We start from the raw sequence: 27,505 nt of genomic DNA on the forward strand, positions 1-27,505 counted from the left end.
CAGGGATTTCCCACTGTGTGAAATTTGCTTTACTGTCCAGCCCAATGCAAAAGGGGTAGTATACAAATGTAATGCATAGTAGTTACTATTTTGAGTTAACTGTAGTCGCACTTAGCCAGAATTTCTTCAGGGTCCCTACAGCCATGGGAAGTCCATGGTTTCTTTTAGTTAGAGTAGTCATAAATCATTCACCAGAAAGCCTAGCACCAGCACAGAATAAAGAGTGGAACTTCTTCTCCCCTTTTTAAGGGATGCAATAAGAGAAAGACAGGAGAGAAAAGACTGTGAATTTACATTGCTGCTTCATCCCAAATTTTGTCCCTTTGTTTTATTCTTTAATGGACCAACAGCACTGACTGCTATAGGCTGTGTTCATACTCAGTCTGGCGTAAATTGTGGTAGCTCTGGTGACTTTGGTAGAGCCGAGCTGCTGTACATAGGGTGAGGTTTACCACAGAATGTAAATACACTGTGATGTTTCTACGCTGCGCTGTAAGTTATGTCAGAGTTCTGTAGCTTCTGGTAGTGGGAGGTTCTGGTTAAATGTTTTTATGATTAAAATTACAATGTCAGATCTGGATGTGTCGTAAGTGTGTTTGATTAAGTGATGGGGCTGGATTATGGCAGTGCATGCCAGAGCTCTCTTGATGACTTAATCTTCAGCTAGGAAAAATCAGTTGGTCACTTTCTTCCCCTCTTCCGCTTTTCTGATTCCCTTCTCCCTTTCTGTTCCTCTGTCCATTTTCCTTGATTCCTGCTCTTCTACATTTCCCAGTCTCTTTTTGGTCTCACCAGGGTGCTCATTGGTTGACCACTGAGGACAGAGTGAGGAGGTATCTTTGATACCTCTTGCATAACTTTATTTTAGCATGATGAGGTCCAAGCGGTAGATGAGATGAAACTTAATTCTTCTTCAGGGTAGATTCAAAGGCAGTAAGATCATCTTCTTACAGAACTCTCAAATGGAAGGGTTGATAGACTAGTTCATAGTTTTTACTTGGCAAAAGGAATAAATTAACCAACGAACAAACAAAAAATGGATTAATAAGTCCCAAAGGATTAAATCACATTGATTTTAAAAAAAACCACGGAAGGGCAGAAAATATGTAGGAAATTATTACCCTGTAATGGGTACACCATGCTAATCTTTTCCTAAGAAGCCCTGAAGAGCAGTCACTGTCATATGATGCTGTGATAATGTGTTTTGTCCAGTGTCACGTGTTGTCTTTTTACTGTCGTTCTTTTTCTCAAGGGACAATGAGTCCCATTAGGAGAAACTTTCTGCTTTTCCTGGCACTTGGCAAGCCCGTACCTCAAGTCAGCCTTGCAGCTTGGAGGGAAGCCCAGCCCAGCTCATGCGATTCTCAAGCTTCTCTTGGGCCGTAGGCACACAAAGGAGCTCTCTAAAACACCCATTTAAGTAGATTTGTTGCCTTTGGGAAAGCGATATATCTTCTTCCTCTCCAATTCATCAAAGTTCCATTTAAATACACAAAACGCTTAAAATGAAAACAAGTTTTATTGTAGCAAAAGAAAGACTTCTTCTGTTTAGGGAAACTTACTGTATTGTGGCTTTGATTCATTCTGAGTTTTTATAAAAATACAGGTGAATCTCAGTTTAAGTTTTGTCTGTGACTGGATTATCTTTTGAAATGCATGGACTCTTTGACAAGGTAATTTCCTACACCAGGCTTACTTTTCTGCTCAGAACGTCTGTCAATTGCTGTTTCCTCCAATTCTTCCTTCCTAGACAGCATGCTTTGCGCTGTGAAACTTTTTTCTGGCTGCAGAAGAGGTAACAGGTTCTCTATCATCCCATGTATATTATCTGTACAACATTCTAATTTCTGATCTGAGGGATGTCTTTGGTCATTCGTAGATCTCGCATGATAGCAATACGAACAGCTAGCTAGCATTCTCGCATCTTCTCAAGGTTCAGCCTATGGCAGGCATTCACGGTATGTGAGAGGACTCATAGTGCTTTGGTCTCTTACGACAGCTCCTGTTCTCTTTATTTCCACTTGGGTATGTACTATAATGAAGCGTAGCCTCCCTTCCCTCTGTTCTCCTATTGCTTCAAATAAAACTGCAACTACTTTGGGACAGGGAGAAAATCAGTTTATGAGTGATTAAATTAACAGCAACATGAGGGAAATAAGGCCAGGGCACCCCCCAAAACTCAGCTGTTCCTCCTGCAGCCCCACTCTGCAAAGTACCAGTTAAATGACGGGGGGGACATTAAGAGGTGCTCTTGCTCTGCAGATGCTCCAGTTAGATTTCAGTGTTCATTGCAGCAGGTCAGCAGCCACCACCAGCTTTCAGACCTTACTGCTGACCTCTGAACAGTCAAAGCTATGGAAGCAGCACTTTCATACTTTGTTTTCTGTCTTGTGTTTTCAACAGTTACATTGCAAACCAGAGGAAGTTAGAAAGTATCAATGACAATGAAGTTGGATTTTATGTTGGACTTAAAAATCTGTGAGTATATGGGATAATTATTTTGTAGTGTTACTATTCTTTTATTCCTCCTGCAGAAGCAGATACAGACCTCATCAGAGAGTAGGCCTAACTTTGTGCGTTAGAGAAGACAGCTGTGGGGCTTGCAGTTAAGCCTAGTTGAGACTTTATACACGTTCTTATTTTAATCATTATAATTATTATAATTCCATTGTATTTTAAATGAACAAGGCTAACAGCTTTTTGTTTTTTCACAGGACTGTGGTGGATTCAGGTTTACGGTTTGTGTCCCGTCAGGCGTTTGTGAAAAACGTCAACCTACAATACATGTGAGTAAACATCATTTCTGTCTTTTAAGTCAAAACTGCCCAAACCTTGTTAAATCCCTTCTCTTTCTCCCTGTTTCCTTAATATAAAGTGTTTTAACAATAGAAACTTGGAATGGCCTCTTGTCATTAGCGGACTTGAAATAGGACATGTGCGATAAGGATTTGGCAGATCATAAGAACATAACGTGAGATGGCAAAAAGGTCATTTATCTCCTTATCTCTGGATGAAGGACAGCTCTAACAGTGGTGTCTGGCTGTCTCTCCTTTACTAAGGAGTATATCTTCTGACTGAGTGAGTTGGTACTACGAGTATGAAGCCCATACTGTGTGCATCACAGGCGCTGACATGGGTTTGATGTTGCACTAGCTGTAGTCTGATTCAATGGACTGAGCATGTTTTAGTAGCTAGAGTGCATGCCTGGAGCACATCTTTTAGTGTCATTTTAGCAGTTTGTATGCCCTGAGACTGTGCCGCGATGACGTCTTGTAAGTGAGGATCATCATCAGATTTGCTTCAGAAGCTCACTCCTGATCTGAATTAAAAGGCTGACATAGATGCACCCAATAGCAAAATATAAAAATGAGGTAACTTTTCCACCCACCTGCAATTTGCAGTTCATGAACTTCAGGAGACAGAGTTGTTGCCTGTGCAGCTTCTTTTCCTTTAGTGAAAGTGTTGCCTTTAGTGAAGGCCGAATTGACCAGAGTTCTTCATAAAAGTAGAGAAAAATGATCAGTTGAGTATCCCTGAAGGACTGGAGTGCTTTTCAGTGGGACAGACACTCCTGCCACTTACTTGGAAAATTGTGTCTCAGTTCTACAACCGTGGCTTTTGTTAAAGTCCTAGTGAGATCAAGGAGACGTAAGCCCAAGCCTCAGGCTTTATAAGGTGCCTCAATGCTTTACTGTAATATGGAAGCATTGCTGAATTGGGCTCAGGACTGATTGCTTTGTTAATCAAATGGACTCCCTCTCTGCACATCTGTTTTCCAAGGATTAGAAATTAATTTATGTGAAGAAGTGGACATGAGTATCTGAATTTGCCTACATGGTAATTGCTCTCCTTCATATGGAGCAAACACTGGAGGAGTATGAACCAGACCTTGCCAACCTATGAGGGTTACATATTACTTCATATGGTCATTAATAAAGTAAATTGCTTTTACTATAATCAATTGGAGACTAGGAGAAGTATCTTCTAGAGTGTGTTTGTGTGTCTATCTGTGTGACAATTGGTCAGTGAATTATGATGGTACAAGATGAAATTCCATCAAGACAAGTGCATATGCACTCCCTATGGAAATGCACAGTGAAAAATTATTGGCTACGTGGCACAATTGCAGAGAAAGATTTAGTAGCTGTAGTGGGAGAGAATCTCAGCATGATGCAGCAGAACAAAGCAAATTCAATCTGGGATCAAAAGGAATTTTCTGTTACAATTTTGCATCTTGTCACCATTACCTTAGCTGCTGGGAAGGCATCTATCAGAATACTGTGTGCAGATTAGGACACTGAATCTACCCATGTAGAAAGATATTACAGAGAAGAGCAACAGAGCTATAAGGAGTTTGTAAAGCAAATTGTTCAAGAAAACACTGAGAAGGCTGAGTTAGTTCAGTCTAGGAAAGAGAAGACTGAAAAGGAATATACATCTACAGATTTTTTAAAGGGAGAGCAGTTATGGAGAGGAGAGCCAGTTTTCTCCATGACACAAAGATGGGATGAGAAATAATCAGTTTAATTTTCATCAAGGAAGATAGATACTTGGGACAGCTTAGCAGCTGTATGGGCAGGTAGACATTCCAAAAAGTAACCTGAGGGAGTTGGTGGGATCTTCTTTGTAGGCTTTTTTGCCTGGTTTCTTAAGGAAATGGGGCTCATGCTGTCACGAAGTCTCTCTGTCCCCAGTGGTTGTTTCTGACCAAAACTGATGTAGGTGAAGAGGTTTTGTGAAAATTGGCCTTTGGGCAGAACAGAGAGACCCTATAAATGTTCCCACTTAGGGGGAAAATACCATTATGCGCTTACATCCTTTGGGCACTAGAGAATCCATGTGGACATGATGTCTTTAAAATACCTCAGCCACAGGAAAAGTTTCTACTAGAGCTCACAGTCAAAGGTGGAACACACATCTGTTGGTAGGCAGGCTTTATCGGAACTTGAGTTCGTGAAGCTACTTGTTAGAAACAAATTAGGCTGATTGACCTCTGCCAGGTTGATGTATATGCAATCCTGATTCAGCAGAGGGGACTATCAGAGGGATCTGGTACTGTGATTTCTTTGGTGGGGAATTAGTAGTGTTAGCAGATGCAGGATAAGCTGAGATAAGACTGAAAATAAAAAGCGGCAGTAACTGCCCGCTCTGTGTACATACGACAAAGCAGATAGCGTGGAGACGTTTTTTGCCTTGGCTGATCTGTTATCCCTGAAAAAAATGCATTTGTTTCTTTTATCTTGGAAGTCTTGATGCATGCTAAAATGTTTCTGAAAGCCTCAGTGAATCAATGCTTGTTGTCATCAGCGATAAAACTCCTGTTGACTGCATTGGGAATGAAATGCAGTCCCTGTTGTGGTTGGGACAGAGAAAACTATTAAAAGCTGAAATCGTTTCACTTTGCCAGAGTGACCTCTGAGTACAGCTCTTTGAGAAGTCTTGCGTTTTATTTTAAAACAACAGTCTGTCATTGTTTCAAAAAGAAAATGTAAACGCCGCTTTTCTGAAGACTGATGCAACTGTATGAGCTTTCATTTTGCTAGTGATACTCTTATAGTTTTCTCACATGAAAAGTCTTTTGATGTAGTTAAGAAGCTTTATTATAAGAATATAGCATTTGTTTTCTGAATTATAAAAGAATATCTGATTGTAAGGAGCTTATTAACACACAATCCCTTATGCCCTTTCTTTGTCATTACCTTCTTTTCTTGGCCAAACTTCTGTAGCCCAAGTATCTTTTGAGTTGATGTATGGTGATAAGAATTGAGTAATAATATAAACAATAGAAAGAGAAATGCTCTAATAGATATCACTTAAATGTAATTAATAGCCTTGCTCATCTAATTCTGGTATTCTCATTGACCTTAGACTCAAATTAGTCAACAGTCACATTTAACAAGCTATTAAACAGTCCTAGTTTAGTAGTGCTGTAATTTATAAGCTCATCTGCTGCTAACAATAATTTTAACGGGTCTGTTTAATACACGTGCATGGTATTCTGTCAATACCTTTAAACACAGGAATAAATTTCACAGTAAGCGTGTATTTCCCAAAACATTAAAAAATAGCTATTGTCATGTGCCAGGCTGTATATTAATTGCATCGCTGAATCATAGGGTTGCATACGCTGTGTACTTACAGATCTGAATGTTAGAACGTGTTTGTACCTCTAGGACTGATCAGGTTTAAAAGCAGCCAAATTTAACCATTTGAGACCCAACTGCAGATTTTTCCCTTGCATGCACACAGGCAACACGGGGCTAGCTCTGGCTGTAGGCAGAGCAGGCAGTTGCCTGTGGAGGGAGACTGAGCGTAGCAAAATGGCATTGCCATTTCTTCACCTCTTCCCCCACCCTGGTAGAGCAGCATGGTGGCGTTGCAATGTAGATGTGAATACTTAGGTGGCTCTTCTGGCCACGCTTGCACTCCCTGCGTTGCCACAGCTATGTTCGTAGCTGTGCTAGCTTGAAGTAGGCTTGATATTCTTGTGTAAAACACAGTCTTGCTTTGACTGCATTCTGGTCCTACCTTTTGGTATAGCGCTGGAGCCAGGCTGTCTACTCTAGACTTTTTTAAAAAGGCTTTTGAACCCCACATAGATCTTCTTTGGGTTCCTCACCACTGTGTGTGTGTGTGTAATAGAATTGGGGAACTAATTTATATTCTCTTTCCATGCAAGCATAAATGTGGTCCTCACCTACTCTTACTAAGCCTGTCAGTGTTTTTTCCACTTAACACGGATTAAAGAGAGCAAAGCAGGCATCTCTATAATCAATACAAAGCGCTCAGCTTATGAAAAATATATATAACAGTAAATTTACTGACAAAATATGGTCTAAGATGATAAATCTATAACAATGGGCTGAAAAATTTCAGTTGAATTACTTGTCAACTTGAAAAACCTTAAGGCTGTGAACTACATGGAAGAAGAGACTACAGTCCTAAGGTACTAAATGTGTCAATCTATGACCAAGAATATAGGCAAAGAATATTTTTTGTTACTGTTTTTAAATGCTTTTTACTTCCTTCATCTGGCATGTATCTGACACAACTGGTAAAAATCTGAAAAGACAATTAAACCTATTAAGTTACTTTTGTTTTTTCAAAACCAGATGCATTAAAAATAAAATAATATTTCTTTATTCTTTTTATAGTTTCACTTAAATTAATAGTCCCAGTTCTTCACTGGCTTGTGCAGTCATTTATACCTGCATGAAGTGTTCAGAAAATACCATACCCACTGACTTTTTGGGCAGTTAAGTCCTGTTGTTTATGAATTTAAACAAGTAAAGGCTATTCTTATGCCTAGGGGATTGCAGTAATCCTCCAGAAGCAATGAGTGGCCTGAGGCTAAATGACAAGAAGATACAGTTATGGCAACACCTAACTGTTTCACAGTCCACTGTCCAGTAAGGTTTATAGCTCTGATTGAAGCAGCTCAGCTCCTCATGGAGAATGGGATGAGTTAGATGACCATGAGTAAGCTGAGCAAGGAAACATAGCCAGCCAGGTGGAAATTCCTAAGAAAAATGGGGCTTCAGACCTGCCCATTAGATAGATGGGCTATTATGTCCACTTCAGGTTACCAACAACAAACCCTGTCCCAGAGTCAATCTTTTCTTAAGAAAAAAGAGAGAAACGCCATCTTATAGGATGGCTGGGGATCTTGCATGAGATGTTTGAAGCCCATTTTCTGAACTATATTCTGATGTTCTAGTATTTAGAAATTGGGCTGGGATGTTTCAAACCCACTTGATTTGACCTAGTCTGGAATCAGAGCTCAAGTCTGCGCCTTCTCCATTAGGGTGCCAGGGAGTGTTACAGTAAATGAAATGGCTTTGGCTGGACAGAAGTCGTCCTGAGCAAGCCATTGTCTGAAGGTTAGAGAGTCCTCCTGGTATGGAAGAGCGGAGTCCTCTGGTGTGTGGAAACCAAGCACCAAATCTTGTCCTCTTGACCGGGAATATGCTTCCTACCACTAGACCAGTGAGTGGCAGGAGCACCTAGCTGCAGGAAGGGCCCACTGTAGGTCTCGTTGTCTTTGGGATTCCCCCACATGGGATTTTGTCACTGGGCAGGGAAGAGAAGCAGGTACCTGCCTCATTTGGGAATGCCATGGAGGCATTTGCATGTGAGGCTCGGCATTGTCAGGGCTGCAGAGGTTTTTCCGCATGACTAGTGAGAGTTGCCTGAGGAGGGGTGAGATTTCATGTGCTGGAAAGAAGAACCCAATTCCATGTGAGGGTTTAAATTTTTTCTTTCAACCTCCCAGCCTGTGGGGAAAAGATTATAGGTACTTAATGTACTGTTTTTTACTTAATCACAACTTCTGTCCTACGTGCAAATTTTGATATATCTGGTCAGGGTCCGGATGACCTGTTTCTACCTGCATCTACCATAGGGCAGCTCAGTTGACGTGCCTAATGAAACAGTCGTTTGCACATTTCATTCTCACGCATTAGGACCAGTCAGCTTGCAAACTTGAGGCTGTCGTTTGCTAGAAGGAATCAACAAAGAGCTATAGTAAATAAAATCTCATAAAGATTCCATTCTGAATGTTTATAAATGATCCTATTTGCATTGTTGTAATTTCTCTGAAAACTATCTTGTACTCAGAGATCAAGGGCTGAAAGTTTGGGAAGTAAACGCTGTGCTCTTTAATCAGGAGGGGAAAAAAAAAAAGATTTAATCCTTCATATAAATGCAATGTAACTTTAACTATGGAGCCCCTATGGCGCCTCTGTAATACCATGTAAAACTCCTGGTATTTTGGCTTATTTTGTTGATTTGCACTGTGTTGTTGGCAGTTTTACAGTTTGCTGCTCTTGCTATCTTTAATTTATGGACTGATAAGACTATAGAAGAACAGCATTATTTTGATTTGGGGTGGAGAAAAATATTTTGTAAGCCTGGGAGGGTGATAATTTCTGATTCAGATGAGCATTTCTTTGCATAATGGGGGAGGACCTTTCACTTAATTACCACTGGAAACCATAAGTGCTTAATTGACATAAAAAAGCCCAATACAGGCATTTTACAGTTTTCCTTTTGATCTTTCATGTGGGTGCATATTGCACATGCAGTTTGAAAAGAAAGCTAAAAGGCCGTGATATGGATATGTGCTAGCATGTGAGAAGGACTTACGTGAGTATGGAGCTTGGTGCAGCATCAAAGGAAGGGATACACCCATTTCACTTATGAATAAATTGAGCATGTAATTAACACCTGGACTTTACAGAATACTTCTGAAATACAATTAAATCTGCTGCTTTTCCACAATGAACAGAAGTGCTAAAAGTGAAGATACTGACCCTTGCCTAGTTTGATTTTGAGGAATGTATTTAACTTCATGCACAGGCTGGATTCAAACCCTTGATACCCTTCAAACCATGAAAAGAGGCTGGGCACCATTATGTACCACTGAAGTCACAGGAATAAGAGCTTTTTAGAGTTGGTTTGGGTGGTTCTTCTTTTTTTTTTCTTTTTTTTTTTTTTTTCCAGACACAAATTGTATTTTGAGTGTAAGAAGAAACAATCCTAATTAATAATTATCTGTTTTCCCTTAGCAACTTATCCAGAAACAAGCTCTCAAGTTTGTCCAAGAAGCCTTTTCGCCATCTGGGGTTGTCTGATCTGTAAGTTGCCGCTTCTTAAAATAATGTTTATTTGTGGCCTGAAATGGAAGAACAAGACTATGAAGTTTGCTCTGTTAAATTAGATGTCCATCAAAGATCAGGAATGAAATTCTGATCCAAAGGAGGCAGCAAAGATGTTGCCAGTGTCCTAAGTATACTGAGATTTTCATTCCAGGCCTTCAGGAAAGATCAAGTGTATTTTAACACGAATTTATAGGTCAAAGTAGCTGCTTCTCTCCAGCTTTAAAGTATGTTATTATAAGATCATTTCACACAAAACTACTGATGTTTATATTAAGTATTTGAGTTAGTAAAAATACAGCCATCTACAGCTCTTCAAATGAAGTCTCTATGTCATATTCTTATATTGGCCTCACAGCTGCTATGCTTGTGGTTGGCTATGGAATAATATTTTTGTTTTCTCAAATTCTTTGAGTTGTTCTGTGCTGTATATAATCATTTGGTGATGAAGCATGTGTAAACATGCACTTGTTGATTGTTTCAATACTATGTTTTTATTATGTGCTCTTTCAAGCAGAATTTATGTATTGGTATTCATTCCAAAGTTATGTAATCAGAGGGTAAAAGCAGGAGAGAAGAGGCTGTAGCATGCCTGTGTGGCAGATATTGTTGTATTGTATTTATCTGGGGGACTCATAGAAAAGGTAGAGTTTGTGAATGACTTGGCCATGGAGGGGGTATTGGCACAAATAATAAAGGCAGAAGTTGGCTTTTGTGTAAGGCTCTGATTACTGGTCCTTTATCCTACTTCTCTTCTATCCGACTTCTCTTAGAAGGGTTTTTAAGGCCTGGAGCTGTGTTTCCATGTTAAAAATATAGGAGGAGAAGTGGTCTTCTTGTGCAGCCTTTGCTAACAAGGGAGCCCACGAGAGCTTCGGGATGGTTGTGTTGGGGGCAGAGGGAGGCTTAACTCCAGGAGCCCAGGGCAGGATCGGGGCAGCCCAGGAGGGTGCCTTGCAGTCTCGGATTTCTGCTGCACGTTCTTTCTTTAGCACGTGAGAAATGAAGTGAACATGTCCCTGTGCTGCAGAAAGAGGTTTTGCCCCTTAGATATGTTTTGTTGATAATTAAGTTGGTATAATCACTTTCTTTACAGCCAAGGGAACATCACTCACTGGAATTTTCTTTTATAATTTGGCGAACGCTTCACGCTGATGAAAAGACTAGCTGCGGTCAGAGCACTCCCATTGCTGTATTCCCCACGTAGGTCTGTTGCTTCTGAAGTCCCAGTTTCTTCATATGTAATTTTTAGTCCATGCCAAAAAGCTAGTATGTACTTGGCTGTAACTACTATGTTTTGTAGTTGTTAGGACCTCAAAAAAACAGGGTTATAGGACTTAGACTGGTGCACAGCCTGAATTGTTTGGGCTTTTCCTAATGTTTCAAAGCAGCTAGTGGAGAAATGGGGTCATCTTAGCCCCCGTGGGCTGCAGAAATGTAAGAGTGGGTATGCTCTAGCTTAAGAGGTGTGTTAAAAAGGAAGTGACTGCAGTTTTAAAGGCATATTCTGCTCTCAGTTGTGTTGGTGCTTCTTTGGAATTAGTCTGCTGCCTTTAACAGATTTATTCCAAAGTACAGATCAAGGTATTCTTGAACCTCTCCATCTCAGGTGAGCAGTTTCTTTTAGGTTGTGGTTGAAGTGGGTGCTTATGAAATTTTGAAGGAGAACCAAGTCGAATCTGTACATATGTGTTCACTGAGGTGATGTAAGAAATTGCCAGTCTTTTTGAAGAAGTTGGTTTGCTCCTGGCCAGAAAGACAGAAAAAAGGACTTGGGACAGAGAATGACAGAATCGAGCATTGTATGTATGTTACAGAAATCATGGGAATGAGTTTTGACAGAGTAGGGAAATAGTGCTTATTGACAAAACATCTGGCTGATGTGAAGTAGGAGAGAATATATTTGCGTGGTTAAAATGAGAGTTAAGCAATGGGCATTCAGTGTCGTGGGAGCAGAAGCAGAGGAAGTGGATACTGGGAGTGACCCAGACATGGGAAAAGGGATGTTGTGAGGATTAAACCCATTGCCTCTATGCCTCAAATACTAATGTGTTATGGGGGCCAAGTTAAGAAGGAGATAGATAGGATGCAAAATTGAGATTGGATATTGTGGGCTTGGGAAAGAGTGGGAGGGTAGGGATAAAGTTGGGCAAACAAGCATTGCAATAAAGTGAGATAAATAGAAGTGGGGGAAGTGGGGAAAAGAAAGTGGGGGGGAAAGATGGAGCCTGAAGGGTGGAAAAGCAGGGATAAAAGCAGTATCAGTTGAACAATAAAACTATTGTTGTATTGATAAGTGGCTAATACTTAGATGGAAAATCAGGAAGAGGAGGGTAGGAAGAGTATTGGAGGAGGAATCTGAGAGGAGAATGAAGCCATAAATAGCTTCTGAGGAGCTTGCTCTAAATCAAGTAAATATTCAGTTGGTAGCTCCCTTTTAAATCAAAACATAAATGGATGAAAAGTTCAGGGTAGGCTGAGGTAGGAGATATTCTCCAGATACAGAGATACAGTACAGAACAGATACAGTAGAGAAGGAGATATCACTTTGAAAGGCATCCTCTTTGAGAACCGACTGTAGGTACAGCTGTAAAATTACAGCAAACAAGATAAAAACATGTAATTTCCTTCTACTAGGTCAGATTCTTGCTTTCATGCAAGTGTATGCGGAGGGCTATCATGCCTCTATCCAGAATCCTGTCTACGATGTGCCTGGCTCCTGGTGGGTTCGATACAAATTAAAACTGTGGAAGAAAAAAAGATTGCTCAACCACTTGCCGAGGGAGATTTTGCTTTTAAAGAGAAGTTATATGATGCAACAGAAACTGGAAAGTAAAACTTGCTGTTTGGAAAATGCATGTTGTAGCTTTTGACCCACCAGACCCTGATGTTCATACTCTTTTGCACAAGCAGTTCTTGTCCAGGCAGTAGTGGTGTGACAGTCCAGCAGATGACTTCTGTGAATACAAATTACTCCTTAAGAGAGCTGCATAAATGATTTCTGCAGCTTTGTACTCACAAAGAATTAGGGGAGCTTTTGGGGGAACAGGTTACATCTCCGAGAAGCTGAATTTTTCCCAATTATTTGCACACTTCGAATCCTCAGGAGTCAGCCTCCAGCATTTACGAGAACAGAATTTGTGAGCACCTCGGATTTAGTTTCCGTACATCAAAAGACACGTGTGAAATTTTGCTGAGAATAATTGCTCTCCTTATAATGAGATGTCTCAAGCAATCACTCACTCAGGCTTTACTGGACCTCGTTTATGTTTTAAAAGAAAAAATGAGATACTAGACATTTCTTAGGTAGATATCGGGATGTTTCTGTTCCTATTTCTCTTGGACTATATTTCTTTACATTGATGTGTAGTTGTATTAAATTTTAAAACTAGAATTGGGTAGGTTTGCTAACCTGTGATTTAAATTCCATACAGTGCACTATATAGCTAAATCGTACTACACGTTTCTGTTTCAGGGCCATTCTTTAAGTTATTGTCTCTTAGTTAGGGGTTTTACTGTGAGATTTTCCAGAGTGATATAGATGATTAATCTTTAAGGTTATGTAAAATCCTTTTTTATGACTGGAGTTTGTTAGAGTTTGTCTCTAATAAATGGCTGTTTGGCTCTGTAAAGAGTTTGCCACCTAACAGTAATAAACCTTTTCTGGAATGGTCTTTCTAAGGTAGCTGACCAGAGTCTAGCACAGAGGAGAGGAAATTCTGATCTCTGTTTAACTGCTATGAAACAAAGTGGATTTTAGTGGAAAGCCCAGTTCACCAGGTGCTCCTGGTTTACACCAGTGAGTTGGACATAGGAGTTGAGCCTGCTGTGTGCTCTGTGTGATCTGCGGTGGGCTGGAATTTTAGCTGGAGCAAACAGGGCTTCATTCTCTACAGCGGATCTGTATCTACTCGCAGCTTGCTCTGTGCTGAGGTCTTTGATCTATACTTTTTTTTAACTAAAGAGTTCAACTTTTAGTCTCACCTGTTTGAGTGCTTTGAAGGCCTCCCTCCCCGATTTTTTCTACATATGTGATGTATGCTGCATTCTAAAAAAAAAAAGAAAAAAAATTTGTTTTTTACTGTAGGATATTGGTGGATAATCCATTCAAGTGTTCCTGTGAAATTATGTGGATCAAGAAATTTCAAGAGACCAAGTTCTACACAGAAACTCAGGATTTGTATTGCATAGATGACAACAACAAGAGGACAGCTTTGCTGGATATGAAGGTCCCAAACTGCGGTAATACTCTTTTAACTTAAAGTTATTACTGAGTTATTGTGAGACAGGAAAAGTAAACAGGCTTTTCTACTAGTTACCTATCAAGATGGCAACAGTGCTGCTAAGGAAAAAGGTTTCAGGGGAAATATTAACCATTCACTGATCTTTCATGCCACATGGAATAATTTCAGGAGCTTCATATAACGCTTTTTTTACTTTTACTGTTACTGAAGTGCAAGAAAACAGAACATCGATTATAGATAACACAAAAGAATTGTATAAAATGTGTACCTTCCTTAAATGAAACAGTAGTCCTTCTGAGCTGAACAGACACAAAATTTTATCTCCTTGAAATTTTTTTTTCAGCTATCTGAGCTTAATGAAATCTTTATTTTCCTTCAAAAATACAAACCTTACTGCTAAGAGCATGGAAGGAAAATTCAGAAAAACTGTGCCTACTGAAGAAGTTAGCACATAGCTCTCTGTTTTTCACACAGATAAAACTCTACGGAGTCCACTTGTATACTCTGCGCAAAAGAGGCGTAGCAAGCGTAGGTCTGCAGTGTTTTGCAGTAGTAGTGTATGGATTTGGAGATGGTGGAAAAGTGATGTAAGGATAGGCCATCCCCTTGCTTCTTTTGTATACCATTTTGCTTCCTGTAAGTGGTCTTGGCTGAGCTGGTGGCAGGCTTTACCTGTGAGGGGAAGAGATTCCTCCTCCTCTGAGGACGAGGGGCAGAGCCCGGCCATTTCAGATATGACGTGAACCCTGCTGAAGCCCGGAGTTTCCTCTGCGGAGCGGAGGGCCTGGGTGCTCGGCACCAGGTGGACAAGAAGGAAGGAGCAGGATTTTCTCATGGAGCAGTGATTTGCATTGGGAAAGCTGTATGCGAAGGTGAATGGCAAGAGGAACAAACAAATTCTGCCTTTCTTCCTTCCACCACGCCCCATGAGTGCCCTGAGTCGATGTCTCTGCAGCCGACCAGCTGCTCTGGCTGAAGGGACTAGAAGGCAGATTCATCTGCTGTGTGTAGAAAGGTCTCCTGGCAGGTTGCGATCAATTGGCACAGAACAGAGGAACGCCAGAGTAATTTCTTGTGAAGTCCTTGTCTAGCATGTCTAGGAAGTACCAGGTAGCAAGGATTTTTCTTTGAAAATTCTCAGCGTTAAATACGCGGACTTCACCCTGTAACACATTATTTCTCTCTCCTGAATCCTTGAGCGTCTGCAGCACCAGCAGGCTTGTTTCTGACCCCTTGGTGCTGTGTGGGTGCAGGTGTGTATGTATGTGCACCTCTCACAGGCAAACCGCAACTCAAATCCCTGGCATGAGAAGGGAAGGTGGCACTTCCACCTCAATGAGGAGGAGGACAGGGGCCCTTGGCTGTGAGCGTATGTGGCTGGAGTACCAGTGTGTGGAATTTACATACGGGAAACATGGCTTTTGCTGAAGAACTGTATGAATATCAGCACAGGCCTGCAGATTTTTCCCACATTTGGTTTAATGTTAATTTACATGATCCAAATATAACTGGACTTTATGCACATTTGTGTTTCTCTCTCTCTCTCTCTTTTTTCCTTCCTCTTTTTCTCTCTCCAAGTGAATTTTTCTCCTTAATTTACGTTTTTGGGGATGAATCAATATGAGACATAGTTTTTTAACATTGTTTTTCAGAAGAGATAGGTGGCAACACAGGCATTTCTTAGGGACAGAATAGGGAGTCATTGGTGAAAACAAACGATAATCTTGATGAGTATGGCTTGTGTTCTGGAAGATATCTAAAAGATCCATTGCATGGCTGTTGCTTTCAGCATTTCTGGTAGATATATTTCTCTATTTAAAAGCACAAGACTTAATTTCCAGAAAACCCACTGGATAATTTGGTTTGTTTCATTTCTAGCACAGTTTGAGAGGCTAGTAAGTATACCTGAATAGAAGAATTTGGCTTTTGCCATCATGGCATTTTTTTTTTTTTCTGTGAACTTCATATTCATTTTAGCTACTTTCGATGTCAAGAGGTTTGGGGCATGCAAGCCTTTGTGAATTTTGTTAATGAAACATTTCTAACTTTCTCCACTGATGAAATGGTTTGTCCCATCTCTCTGGTTTGTTGAATTTTTTGATTTAGGAACTGAGCAAGCAAACATGCTCTTTTTTCTTGCAGGTGTTATTAATTACTTCATAATATTATAGTAAGTGGCCTGAACAGTATGTGGTAAAAGTCTTGGTAATAGGACACCTCTCTACTGTGCGCTGTTAATAAATCTCTTGCTGGGGAGTTAGAAGAGGCCACTGTGGTTTCTTCGTCGTAAGGCTCTGGTTTGCAGATAATTGATGTCAAAATTAGCAAGGTTCTGTGGTACTTTACTTATTGTTTATATGGTGGAAATGTTCATTAATCTGCTGATTAAAGGCTAGTTGCAATCTAGATGCCAACAACTTTGGGATTTCTTTTCCTGAGGCTTAAAATTAGGTATGTTCAATCACTAAAAGATCCTTTCGACCTACGATATTAAAAGTGTCAATCAATTGTTATGATGTTTGCAGCATTACTTTTTCAACCACATTTGAAATGTACTTGTGTATGATGAAAACTGTTGGATTTTTTTTCAATTTTAAAGTCACAATTACCATGTCAAAGGTTTTGAAGGTGCATCCACCACTGTAGTATGAGAAGAGCCTTCTCTGCAGAGAAATTGTGTTTAGTTTCACAATATTTGCTGGTTGTCCACACAACATGCTGTAGGCTACCTTGACCTTCCTCTCTTTTGTTTCTGGCTGGCAAATAGCATTAGAAAATCTAGAAAGAGAAGTGAATACTTTGTTCTCATTTCTACTTCTGTAAGTGATGGTTGCAATTGCCTCTGGCATCTTAAGTTACTGGAAATGAGGATGCTCTGTGCGTGGGTAAGGTCACTTGTAAGTCAGTCTGGCAGAGCTCACCTGGAGCTCATTGAATCCTGCAGAGGCAGGGTGAGATTTTCAGGAAGTTGGGACTGGTTATTAAGTTGTTCCTTCTGGTACGGATTTGATCACTCAGCTCTTAGTGTTGAGCTCATTGGTATTGAAGGCGTCTTTTTCATTTGGTTTGTTTGGGAGTAGTCTAGCTTCTATGGTTGTCTGTGCAGTCCTGCGTGGATGTTTCAGTAACACAGTTTTGCCTTATATGGCCAATAGAGTTAATCAGAGATGCTGTTTTGTATATGCGGGTGTGGTGCTTGATCAGACTTTCAATTTTGCTTATCCTTGCGGCCTTGTATGCTTATCTATCATATATGGTTTCTGCAGATGTTGTCTGTCTTGTCATTGGTCATATATGCAAGCTAGAGTTTACTGTCCAGAGTGGCAAAAAGTACATGAGACTAATTTGTTATACATGTAACAAATCCATATGGAGATTGGCTATTTGTTTACATATGCAGCCAGTCAGATAGTGGGACCCTTGTCTGACCAAGGGGCTGTGGATTTTTATGAATGCAAACTTTTTTTCTCTCTTCACTTGTGCATTAATGCTGCGGAGGGTGGGCTTTGCTCTTGGTGCTGCTTCTTGTATAACTGACAGTATTTTGGAAGTCATTGATGTCTTTGTACAGTTATGAGCTGAAGATGCATGTTGTCCGTTTCTTGCTTTACTTGTAAGCCACAACATTTTTGTAGGCAACTGTCCAGCTGATTCTAAAGAGACTGGACTGGATCTGGCTTTATTTTGGTCTGCATTTCTGGTGATAGATTTTTGTCCAAGGGGTAAACAAGGAGATAGAAATATCAAATTGGAGGCAGGTGGTTACAAATTCTAACGGGGAGAAAACCAAGTTTAGATTGACATGTTTACTTCTCCGAATTTATAAAAAGATTTGTAGTATTAGTGAGTCAATAAAATAAGTGTTAGATCTTAGACAATCCCAGTACAGCACAGTATAAAACCACAAGCAAAGGCATAATCCAGTGGGTGTTGACATCTTTTTCCATTATCAGGTAGACTTCACAGATAAGACTATCAAAAGGAGAACGCTCCAGGCAGAATGAAGTGGCTTTAAAAAAAGCCATAAACATTTTCTGTGTTTACCTTTCAGAATATTCATGGGCTCTCTAGCCTGTATTGTTTGTTTTGGCTCGAGAACTAGATATGTGCATGATGTATGGCGGCAAACTGTTCTTATTTTCTCTGTAAGAGTTTTAATTCTTATCTGTGATCATGAGCTGCTTGAAAAATGTTTTTTATGGGAGTTTTGACAGTAGTAAGAGTTTATATTGCAGCTCTGAAGTTGAGTTAGAGTTTTCCCAACTCAATTAAAACAGTTTTCATTTTTCCAGGTTTTAAACGAAAATAACTAGTAATTTGTAGATATTTGAACAAGCAATAGAAATCTTATTTTCAAAGGCACACACATAACTTCTTTGTGTGCATGCATCCTTTGATGTGCTGATGAAGTGGCCAGTAACTTCCATACAGATGTCTAGACATATGCAGTGCAAATCAGGGCTTGTGGATGATGATGGCTGAGTATACGCTGTGTATGTGAAAGCCTCATATTTTAAGAAAAAGCAGAATTTCATTTTATAATTATGATTTGATCTCTGCATTAACTTGAAATGAAACAGGTTTATAATACAAACCAGGTTAGTCATATAAAGAAGGACGACCATATTTAAGAGAAAGAAAGGTGTCTTGATCATTCCAGCATTTCTGAACTCAATGAGCTGTGCAGGTTTGCTGAGCTGCTCTGCGCCTGACTTGGCCATCTGTGTAAGTGGGAGTAATCGTACCGATCTACTGAGGGAAAAGTGCTGTATGTCTGTTAGCAGTGGGTATTCTTGCTCTGCCCTTGCAATAGCACTAGCTCAAGACTCATGACTAGATAACTATATTTCTAATAGTCTAAAGAAATGACATTTTTACTTAAAAAGTGGAGACAATTCATGAAGGTATCCTTTCAGCAGTATGCAAACTTGATATCAGGGCTGAAACCTATTCATTTTACTAGTTTATCTAGTCTTCTCTTACCCCAGAATGTTCCTGTATAAGGATCCCGTGTTTCTGCTGTTGTAATATTTGACAGGACAGTATTATTTTCAGTGTTTCCCAGACACACATGAAATTTTCCAGATAAAACGAGGAACTGCAACTACACTACATGCAGTTACTGAATAAGAAGCTGTGTGTTAGAGGTTTGCATAAGTTAGTTTAAGTCTCACTAACCTGCATTACAAAGCTCTCAGTCTAGCTCTCAGTTCACCTGTTAAGCTTGTGGCTGCCGTATTCAGCCTAACTGCACTGAATGTATCTGGTTTTCTTCTGAGGGCTGATATGGATAAACTGAAGCTTAAATAATAATTGAGAACAATTTCTCCAAGTGTAATTCAATTTCGTTAATCATGTAGGGAACTTGAGAGAGAGCATGGCAGGGTACCTTTAGGAGGTTTTTTAGCAAGGGAAGTGGTGATAAGGTTGGTAGCTGCTATAGAAATTTATAATGTGAAAACTGTTGTGGACAGACTAAAGGTAATACTCATGTCAGTTACAAGGATTGAGGTGCTGCAAGATCCTTTCTTACTCAGTTTCTTTCTACTGGAACCAGGGTCAGGCCCAGGAAACTTAAGAGAATAGCATGGGCAGAAGTTAAGCAGCTAATGCAGCTGGGAGAAGAAACTTTGGATGTATAAGCCCTTCTGCTCCGAAATGTAAGCAGCAACCTTCAAAGCTTACATACAGGTTGACCACAGAAGATGGGTCGTCACCAAGTGAATTCATTCTAGCGCACAGTAGTTGGCGGGTTTTGCCTGCATAGCTTTCATGATGGCATAATAAGCACTGGATGAAGTACATCCGAGTCTGGGATAGATAGACGTTAGGAGCGGTGCATTTTGACAGTTCTGCTGAGGTTGCAGTATTTAGTGTTGTATTTGTGAAGAAGAGTTAACAAGGTTTATGTCCGTTGCTCTGGTGCACAGGCTCCATTTGCTTCTAATGATGATTTTAGTGTGGTAGGGAGTGATGGAGTGTTTAAGGTGAAGTAAGGGTGGACTGGCTCTGGAAAAACATACATAGAATCATCGTATTCTAGTAGAGGCTGTACTTGTTTAATTATTTTCTGTATAGGTTCCTGGCTGGACATGACCATCAGGTGCATCATGGTTGGAGGCAGACTTCTTTTAATATTTTAGCAGATTTGGGTGGCTCACAGTGAGCTGCCACATCATTTGTTCTGCTTCCCTGCAGACTGATGTTCTTCTGTGGACCACCAAGGTGGGTGTCACGAGTTAGCAGATCCAGAGGGTAAGCAAATGAGAGTTGGACTTTAAAGAAGGTACACTGAAGCAGCAAGCACATCTTGCATGAAGTTGTTTGAAATTAGCTTGTTCCGAGTGCCTTGAACTGCTCATTAGGAAAATGTAGAGGGCATGGGAAAGTCCTAAACTCTGGGCTGAGGGACTCTCCTCAGGGCTTTGGCAAGGAGCCCTTACATTCGGACTCAAACTTTCTCCCAGTGGTAGGCTTTTTTTTTTTTTTTGGTGCCTTTTTTTTCAAAGGACATAACAAGACTTGCTCTTTTTTTGTTTTGAAGTGTAGAGGCTAGAGGAGGAGGTTTTGTCATCATTCTGTGGATTCAGATTCAATTCAGGAATCTTTGGGCACCAAGAACAAAGGAGATGTACATAGAGATGGTAATTTTGTATTTGGGCACCTTGTTTCTGCTAAATTGGCATTTTTGTTGTGTAACACTTTTTTTATTTTCACTCAAAATGGTTTTGATTGTTATCTTGGAATAACCTCTGTGAAGAGACTTTGGCAACTATTCTATGTGTTCTATGTGTTCTATGTATTCTATGGGCCTTTAAATAAGGGCAGAAATTTGACTCTGTTGTTGAGATGCAAGAGGATATGGAAACAATGATTTATGTTTGATTTATGTTTTGCATGTACCCTTTTGGGGTATCCTGTTTATAGTGCTCTAAAGATGCAGCCACGCTGATTTTTGGCCCTGTAGTTATGCAGACTTTGATGGAAACGTGCCCACTTACCCCGTGGCTAAAATCTGGCTCAGAGCTTGTTGGCTGCGGGCACTTGCTAAGTGAAACACAGGAGGTGAATCGCATTTCCAACAGCTCCTAGATTTATAACTGGCATTACTGAAAACTTTCTTGCTTTGTTTTTTGTTTTTTTTTTAAAGCCATGCAAGCCCATAGGAAAAGCCTTTTGGAATTTGTGAACTTTCCTGTATTTTCAAACAAAGTCAGAATATTAGCAGTAGGATGCAGGAAAACACCACTTTTCTTATATCTGTCTCACATTGATATAAACCTGTTTAGAAACCAGTAAGATCTCTGAAATTTGAGGATCCATTTGCACATTTCTTAATAAATCGCATGGTCAATCATCCTGTTTTCAGGCTCCAGAGAGTACAACTAGTGGGTGTTACCAAGCTGTACTGTAGTGCTGTAATTAGTTGTATGTTTTCTCCCTGCTTGGAGAGAAAAAGCAAAACCAGAGAAGGTAACAACCTTGGACAATATTTAAACCTTATGTGAGGCAACCAGCCTGAATTTGGGCCACTATATCTTATGAATTACAGAGGATATTTATAAATCAGTGGTTCTGATAGTCTGCCTTTACATGGTTCACATGGTTCAGTTTAATAGATGGTTTCTGGCCACAGTGTTAATTTAATCATTCTGGGTCTGAGATATTTATTAAAAAGATGGTTAAGGTTTTCAGGTAGGGATTAAAATAACCTTATTGAAAGTCAGATGCAGTTGGCTTGTTATGAGGGAAAAAATCTGTCTTTTTTTTTTCTTGAAGATGGCCTGTTCTTGTCACAGAACAAGTTGACCTGCAAAAATGTCCCCAGCAAAAATGACATGTCATGGGCCACAGTGAAGACCATTTAGTGCCACTGTATCATGGCTGGACTCCTGGGAGGTAGTCAGCAGGTCTCTGTGGAGTATATTCCTGTGAGAATCAGGGGCTTAGTTTGCAAAGTGTGGCGTAAATGAACGCGATGTTGGATTCATAGTATCCTCTCAAGTGATCATTTCTTTATCAGGTCATTACTTAGGTATTAGTGAAGCTAATTGATCATACTGAGAAAATTTTGTGATAAAGGCTTTTGAGCAGCTTAACGTGTCTCATGATTGAACAGATAAAAGCTGAAGATGGAAAATCATTCTGGAAATTAGATAATTGTTATTTTTTTTTATATCTGTGAAGATAGTTAACCACTGAAAAAAACTTTGAGTGTAATGGTGGAGTCCTTTTTCCTCATTTAAAACCCTCTTTTGCTAAAAGTTGCTGTACTATGTTGTCTAGAACATTAGCTTGGTGCTGAGAGTTTGGTTACAGACTACAAAGTTTGTATTAATATTCAGTTATTTCTTAATTAGGTCATATCCTTCCTTTGATGGATATAGTAATAGTTTGGCTCTACTGTGGGCCAGTATCACTTTTGTGTAGAAAGTAGTAAGTAGCAGCAGGAGGACTTGGAATGAGCCGTCTTGGAATTTAGACACATGCTTTTTATTAATCTCCATTGACAGTTGTATAGCCAAATCCTGCAGTAGCCTTTGAAAATTTCCGCTGAAGTATTTGGCTTTGTCGTTGTTGAAGTCCCAGCTGGGTACTGTGAAGATATGAGTCATTCACTAGCGATGCTGGACAGTTCCACGGTAGTGTGGCCTCGGGCCATCAGTTTACACTGTGAGGTCTGGGAGAGTAAAGAAACCCCAAAGCTGAAGGAGAGTTTGTTACTGCTAATGCCTGACATAATATTTAGATAGACTAATTTGACATAAATGTACTGTCCACCTGTCCCTGTCCCCTGGCCTCTGTTGTGCCCATTTGTGCATGGGGTGAATGGAAGTGACTGCTTATTTCTATCCAGAGCTGCCTATTCCCTGGATGAAATTTTATCAGTTTGAACATGGAAATGAATTTTCTCTGTGCAATGAAATAACATAGCCATTATACACCTATACACAACAAAACATGTTGGGTTTAGTGTATACTTGTTATGCATCTACTGTATCATATAACTCTCTGCATTACAGCTTAAAATTCATAGTAGCAAATTCTGTCCTCTCTTTTCTGAGAAGAGACTGAAAAGCCTTGGATAGATTATTAAGAGAAAAGAGGACATGAGAGAAATAAAACAGAATGGTCTTAAGAAGGTCATTCAAAAACTCTTTTCCCTGTCCTCAGGAAACAGCACTCTGTGAGTTTGAATTTTAGAGACAAATTTCAGAACTGATAAAAGGAAATGCTTGCACACAGCCTGGACAAGATGCATGTGAAACTCATTGCTCCAGAAAGTTGCTGGGGCCAAGAACATAGCAAACTTAAAAAATAATTTGGATGCTAACGGATATTACTGATAACCAGAATTATAATAATAAATAACCAGAATTATTATAATAAATGCTATCAAAGTTTGAAAGAGATATTACATTTCATGCTTTGGGGCATAGGCTAATCTCTGTCTGACAGATATCAGGATGAGACTTGTGGCAAGATGATGTCATGTCTACCTTGTGTGGGTTTCATATGCTACAGTCTAAACTTACCATGCTGGCAGTATACAAAACTATGTGAAAATGTTGTCTAATTGCTTAGATCAACTACTATGTACAAAATCCTATAAAATGTGCATCCCTACCCATAGAAGAAGTAATCATCTCAAACATCATTTTTAAACAAATTAAGTCAGGAATAAATGCAAAGGGGTTAGGAATCTTTGTGATTGTGTAGGTGTCAAAATGGTATTGACTTTCTAAATGGTCTCGCACTACACTGGACACATGTCCTGAGCATATATTTCTGTTAGGGTGCATTGGTTTTTTTAATATGCAATTAATTGCGAGTTGTGATTACAGGTTTTGCTGCTTGGTCTTATTGCCTTACTCCTAAGTCTAGTATATCACCTCTTCTAGATACAAGGTCTTATGCTAACATCCTTTTTTCCAAGCAGAGCTGCCCCTCAACTAGGGCATGTTCTGCTGTGGAGCAGTTTGGGTACCACTCGAAGCAAAAGCCAAAATGGCCTTGCATTAAAGTTCATTAGCTCAAAATATCCAACCAGAAGAAATGAATCCCAAAGCAATTCTTTGATGTGTTTCCTAACTGCCTCTTACAACTGTGAAAGGGAATAAAACAAAATACACATTTGGTAGTAATGTGATGATTATGTTATATTACTACTTTTTTGCTGCAAGAATTTCTGTGAGATCTTGCAACTGGTTTCTAGGGTAACTCTAGGACCCTCTAGAATAATAAGCACCATTATTTTATAACCTTCTGGCAGGGTACAAGCAAAATGTAGCCGTTGCCCTCAGAGAAATTCAGCTTCAATTGTCCGTCCTGTAAATAAGCACACTGCAGAAAGAAGTTGTCTCAGAACTATTAAGTTCTGTAATGGCTATAATAGTAATGGCTATTAAAGGAGGGCTCCATGGAACCAAAGTTGTTTTTATTTTTGCTCACATGAGAGGTTTCATGTGAAATGATGTGTTAACAGGCACTGTGCGGACTTTCACAGTGAAACACTCATCTGTCATACAGACCTTGTCCCAGGTGAACAGTGCCAGGGAGAAGAGGAAAGTTTTAATCTCTTTCCAAGTTCAGGTCTGGCAGCAGCGTTTGGACTGGTTTTTAGAGGTGGTATGGAAGGGTAACTTTATAAAGCAAAGGATCTCATTACCCCTCTCCCTGTCCCCTAACCAGGATAATTAATATCCAAATGTTCCCTAAGATTAGTTTTATTTCCCGCCCAGCTCACTGACAGGCAGTACTGAGATCTGAATTCACAGCGGGCGAGAGCAGATGGCTACCTTCGCTAACAGATTACTGCATCAAGGCATACAAACTGTGCAGCTTTGTCTCAATATACTTCAACATATGATTTATAAAGTGAGCATAATAGAAGAAATCTATGATGCCTGTAATAAGAATCACATTACAGCACTGCTTAAAGCACTAGGAGAATTGCCGAAGCAGTTACTGTATACTTGTGCTGATTTTCAAATCTTATTAGGTAAGAAAGCATTGCCTGGAAAATAATTTGTCTTCTCTTTGCTATTGCTTGCTTTCATTTCATTTTTATTGAACTAATTAAACTTAGACATTTCCAATACATATAGTTTCTACTGAACTTCTAGCAAGCATATTAATGTGTTACATTAATAGTGTTAATTCACACTAGTCAGATGGTTAATTGTAAATTGGGACTTTTTTTATAAGAAAAAAAATCCCTCTGCTAAACTTCTATACCTGCAAGTCCATGATGAAACTGCTGTACTCTAATGGGGGGAAAAAAGGGGGCGGGGGAGGAGAAAGAGAAGCCTTGTTTCAGGAAAAGAAAAGTCACGGCAAAATAATACATACATATCCAGCATAGCAGATAAGCTCTGCTGTTTGAGATGATAAATTGCAAGAAAAGCATGCCTAGAATTGTTGATGAGAAATTCCTTCTAACTGAGGGCAAGGCTGCTTGCAATGTTCAGCAGCTCCAAACAATGGCACAGTATCTCTTCAGGGAGATCTGATATTTCCAGCGTGTTGCATGATTATTTGCCATGTAAATAAATACGACATGTGAGGTCTTGTGTGCCTGAAATCTATCAGCGTTACTGGCATTATTTTTGAAGAGGGTCAGCTCCAAAGGAGCCTACAGCTTGTTGGCTCTTTGGAAGCACTCGGCGCACTGGACCTGTTACTCTTCTGGAGGCGCCCATTGCTTTGGGCGCTGAAGAAGGGGATACACGGTGGCTTATAGCTCCGTGAGATGGAGGGGGAGTCCTGGCTCTTGCACAGGCTGGTGAGTGACACCATCTCCCAGCTTTTGTGCCTTACTGAGGGCAGTAGGTAACTCTGCCCCAGGGTAGCAGCCCCTTGCCGTCACTGATGCCCTCTGTCCTTTCTCTCTCGCATGCCCTCCTGCTGCCTTTGCCTTGAGGATGTCGGTGCTGCCCTGCTCTCTGTGGCCTGTAGGAGAGGGAGGGCTGCAATCTCCTAGGCGAGACCGTGGGCTAGTGGGATTTTCCTGTTAGCATAGTGGAGAACAGTGGGAATACCAGAGTGGCAGTTAGTCACTGGAAGATAGAGATTTCATTGCAACTGCTACAAAGATGACAGATTAGGATACAATTTCATGTTTTAAAGAATTATTATTTTTTTTTTAAAGAAGGCAAAAACAATTAGGATTACTTCCATTTGCGCACCTGAAACATTCCCCTGTATAATTAGCTTAATGTATTTCCACATGCTGTAATGTTTTCTTAGGATGCGAAGTGGAGAAGCCACAGGAAAATGTTATGCAGCAGCTTAATGTACTTGTACTTACATGTTTCCACAGATGTTGTTTGTACTCCCTGCCTGAACAGTAACTGACCACACCGAATTTCTGATTAAGCAATATTATTGATTGCATTCATACATTTCCCATAGAACTTGAGTGACGTCTATTTCTGGCTAACGCAAACCTATATTTTTCTCTTTTCTCTTTATTTTTTGCTTTTATCATAGACTTGCCCTCGGCCAACTTAAGCAGTTACAACATCACTGTTGTGGAAGGCAAGAGCATCACGTTGTATTGTGATACTGCTGGAGGGCCACCTCCTAATGTGTCCTGGGTGCTCACTAATCTCGTCTCAAACCATGAGGTAGGTTTCATGTTCAAATGGGCGGCAATTCAGGCAAGAGACATCTGCCAAAGGATGGAGTAAAGCCTCGTCTCCAGCTTTACTAAACTTTTTATCAAAAATGCAAAGGACGTTCATTTGTAAATGAGAGTGCTGTGATTTCATGGAAATAATTAGCAAATCAAGATACTGATTTATTATTATTCCAAGTGATTTCTTATTATCCCAACTACCTGAATAGACACAGTAAGTCTAATCTATTCTAATCATAAGAAAAGCTGTGGGTCTCTAATTTTATTATATTTTTCAGGCCAAAAGCTTGATGTGCTGAAACTTTGGTTGTAAATATTAAATACTTTGTGGTTTGTTTTATTTTCCTTCAACAAAACATGGTGATGACAGAAAGCCTCAAAAGTCAAAGTTTTACTAAAAGAAATGGCAAAGTTTTCTTATGAAACTTGAAAATGTTGCTGCAATAAAGCCATCCAGAGGGTGGGAATTTTTGTTTCCTCAGATCCCAGTATTTGGTGTCCATGAGACTCTGTGCGAGTGGAGTTTCTTTCTGATGGAGGTGGTGATAAGGAGAAGCATTCAAGCAGGTCTTCAGCATGCAGCTGCTGGTTTCTTAAGTTGTCATTATTTACAGTGTGCAGAATGCCCATTATTTCCAATTTCATGGCCTGGGCTCCTCTGCGTTCTTGAGGGTACAAACTGCCTACAGCTTTTGGCTCTGTACAAAGCGTGTGATGTGTACTTTGAAAACTGTTCCTGCAGTGCAGAAGAGACAGGACCTCTGAGGTCTCTTAATCTTTGCACGTTCTGCATGGAGATCATTACATTAGGCCTATGAAGAGTTTGACTAACATGTCTTTCAACTGTCATAAATAAGAGCTCTGCAGAGTTCCAGTTTTATTTCTGAATTTCTCTCTAATCTGTAAAACTACCCAAAGGCACCAGTCGTCGTCAAGAACAAGAAATTAAAACAGTTTGGGGAACC

The 27,505-nt window shown here is 40.0% G+C and overlaps 1 protein-coding gene across 4 annotated transcripts in view; it reads left to right on the top strand.

Annotated features, from left to right (window-relative positions):
• LOC135324445 (BDNF/NT-3 growth factors receptor) overlaps positions 1–27,505 on the top strand; it is a 201,948-nt gene that overhangs the window by 14,187 nt on the left and 160,256 nt on the right. For 3 of the 4 annotated variants that reach the window (XM_064500814.1, XM_064500812.1, XM_064500813.1), the window contains exons 2-6: positions 2,404–2,478; positions 2,715–2,786; positions 9,567–9,635; positions 13,744–13,898; positions 26,393–26,529. In XM_064500814.1, the coding sequence (XP_064356884.1) occupies positions 13,784–13,898; positions 26,393–26,529 (252 nt within the window). In that variant the 5' untranslated portion in view covers positions 2,404–2,478; positions 2,715–2,786; positions 9,567–9,635; positions 13,744–13,783. Of the gene's footprint in view, positions 1–2,403; positions 2,479–2,714; positions 2,787–9,566; positions 9,636–13,743; positions 13,899–26,392; positions 26,530–27,505 lie in introns of those variants that run through there. The other variant, XM_064500811.1, reaches the window with a different exon arrangement.

This window comes from Dromaius novaehollandiae, chromosome W (genome assembly GCF_036370855.1).
Source record: "Dromaius novaehollandiae isolate bDroNov1 chromosome W, bDroNov1.hap1, whole genome shotgun sequence".
Lineage (NCBI taxonomy): Eukaryota > Metazoa > Chordata > Aves > Casuariiformes > Dromaiidae > Dromaius > Dromaius novaehollandiae.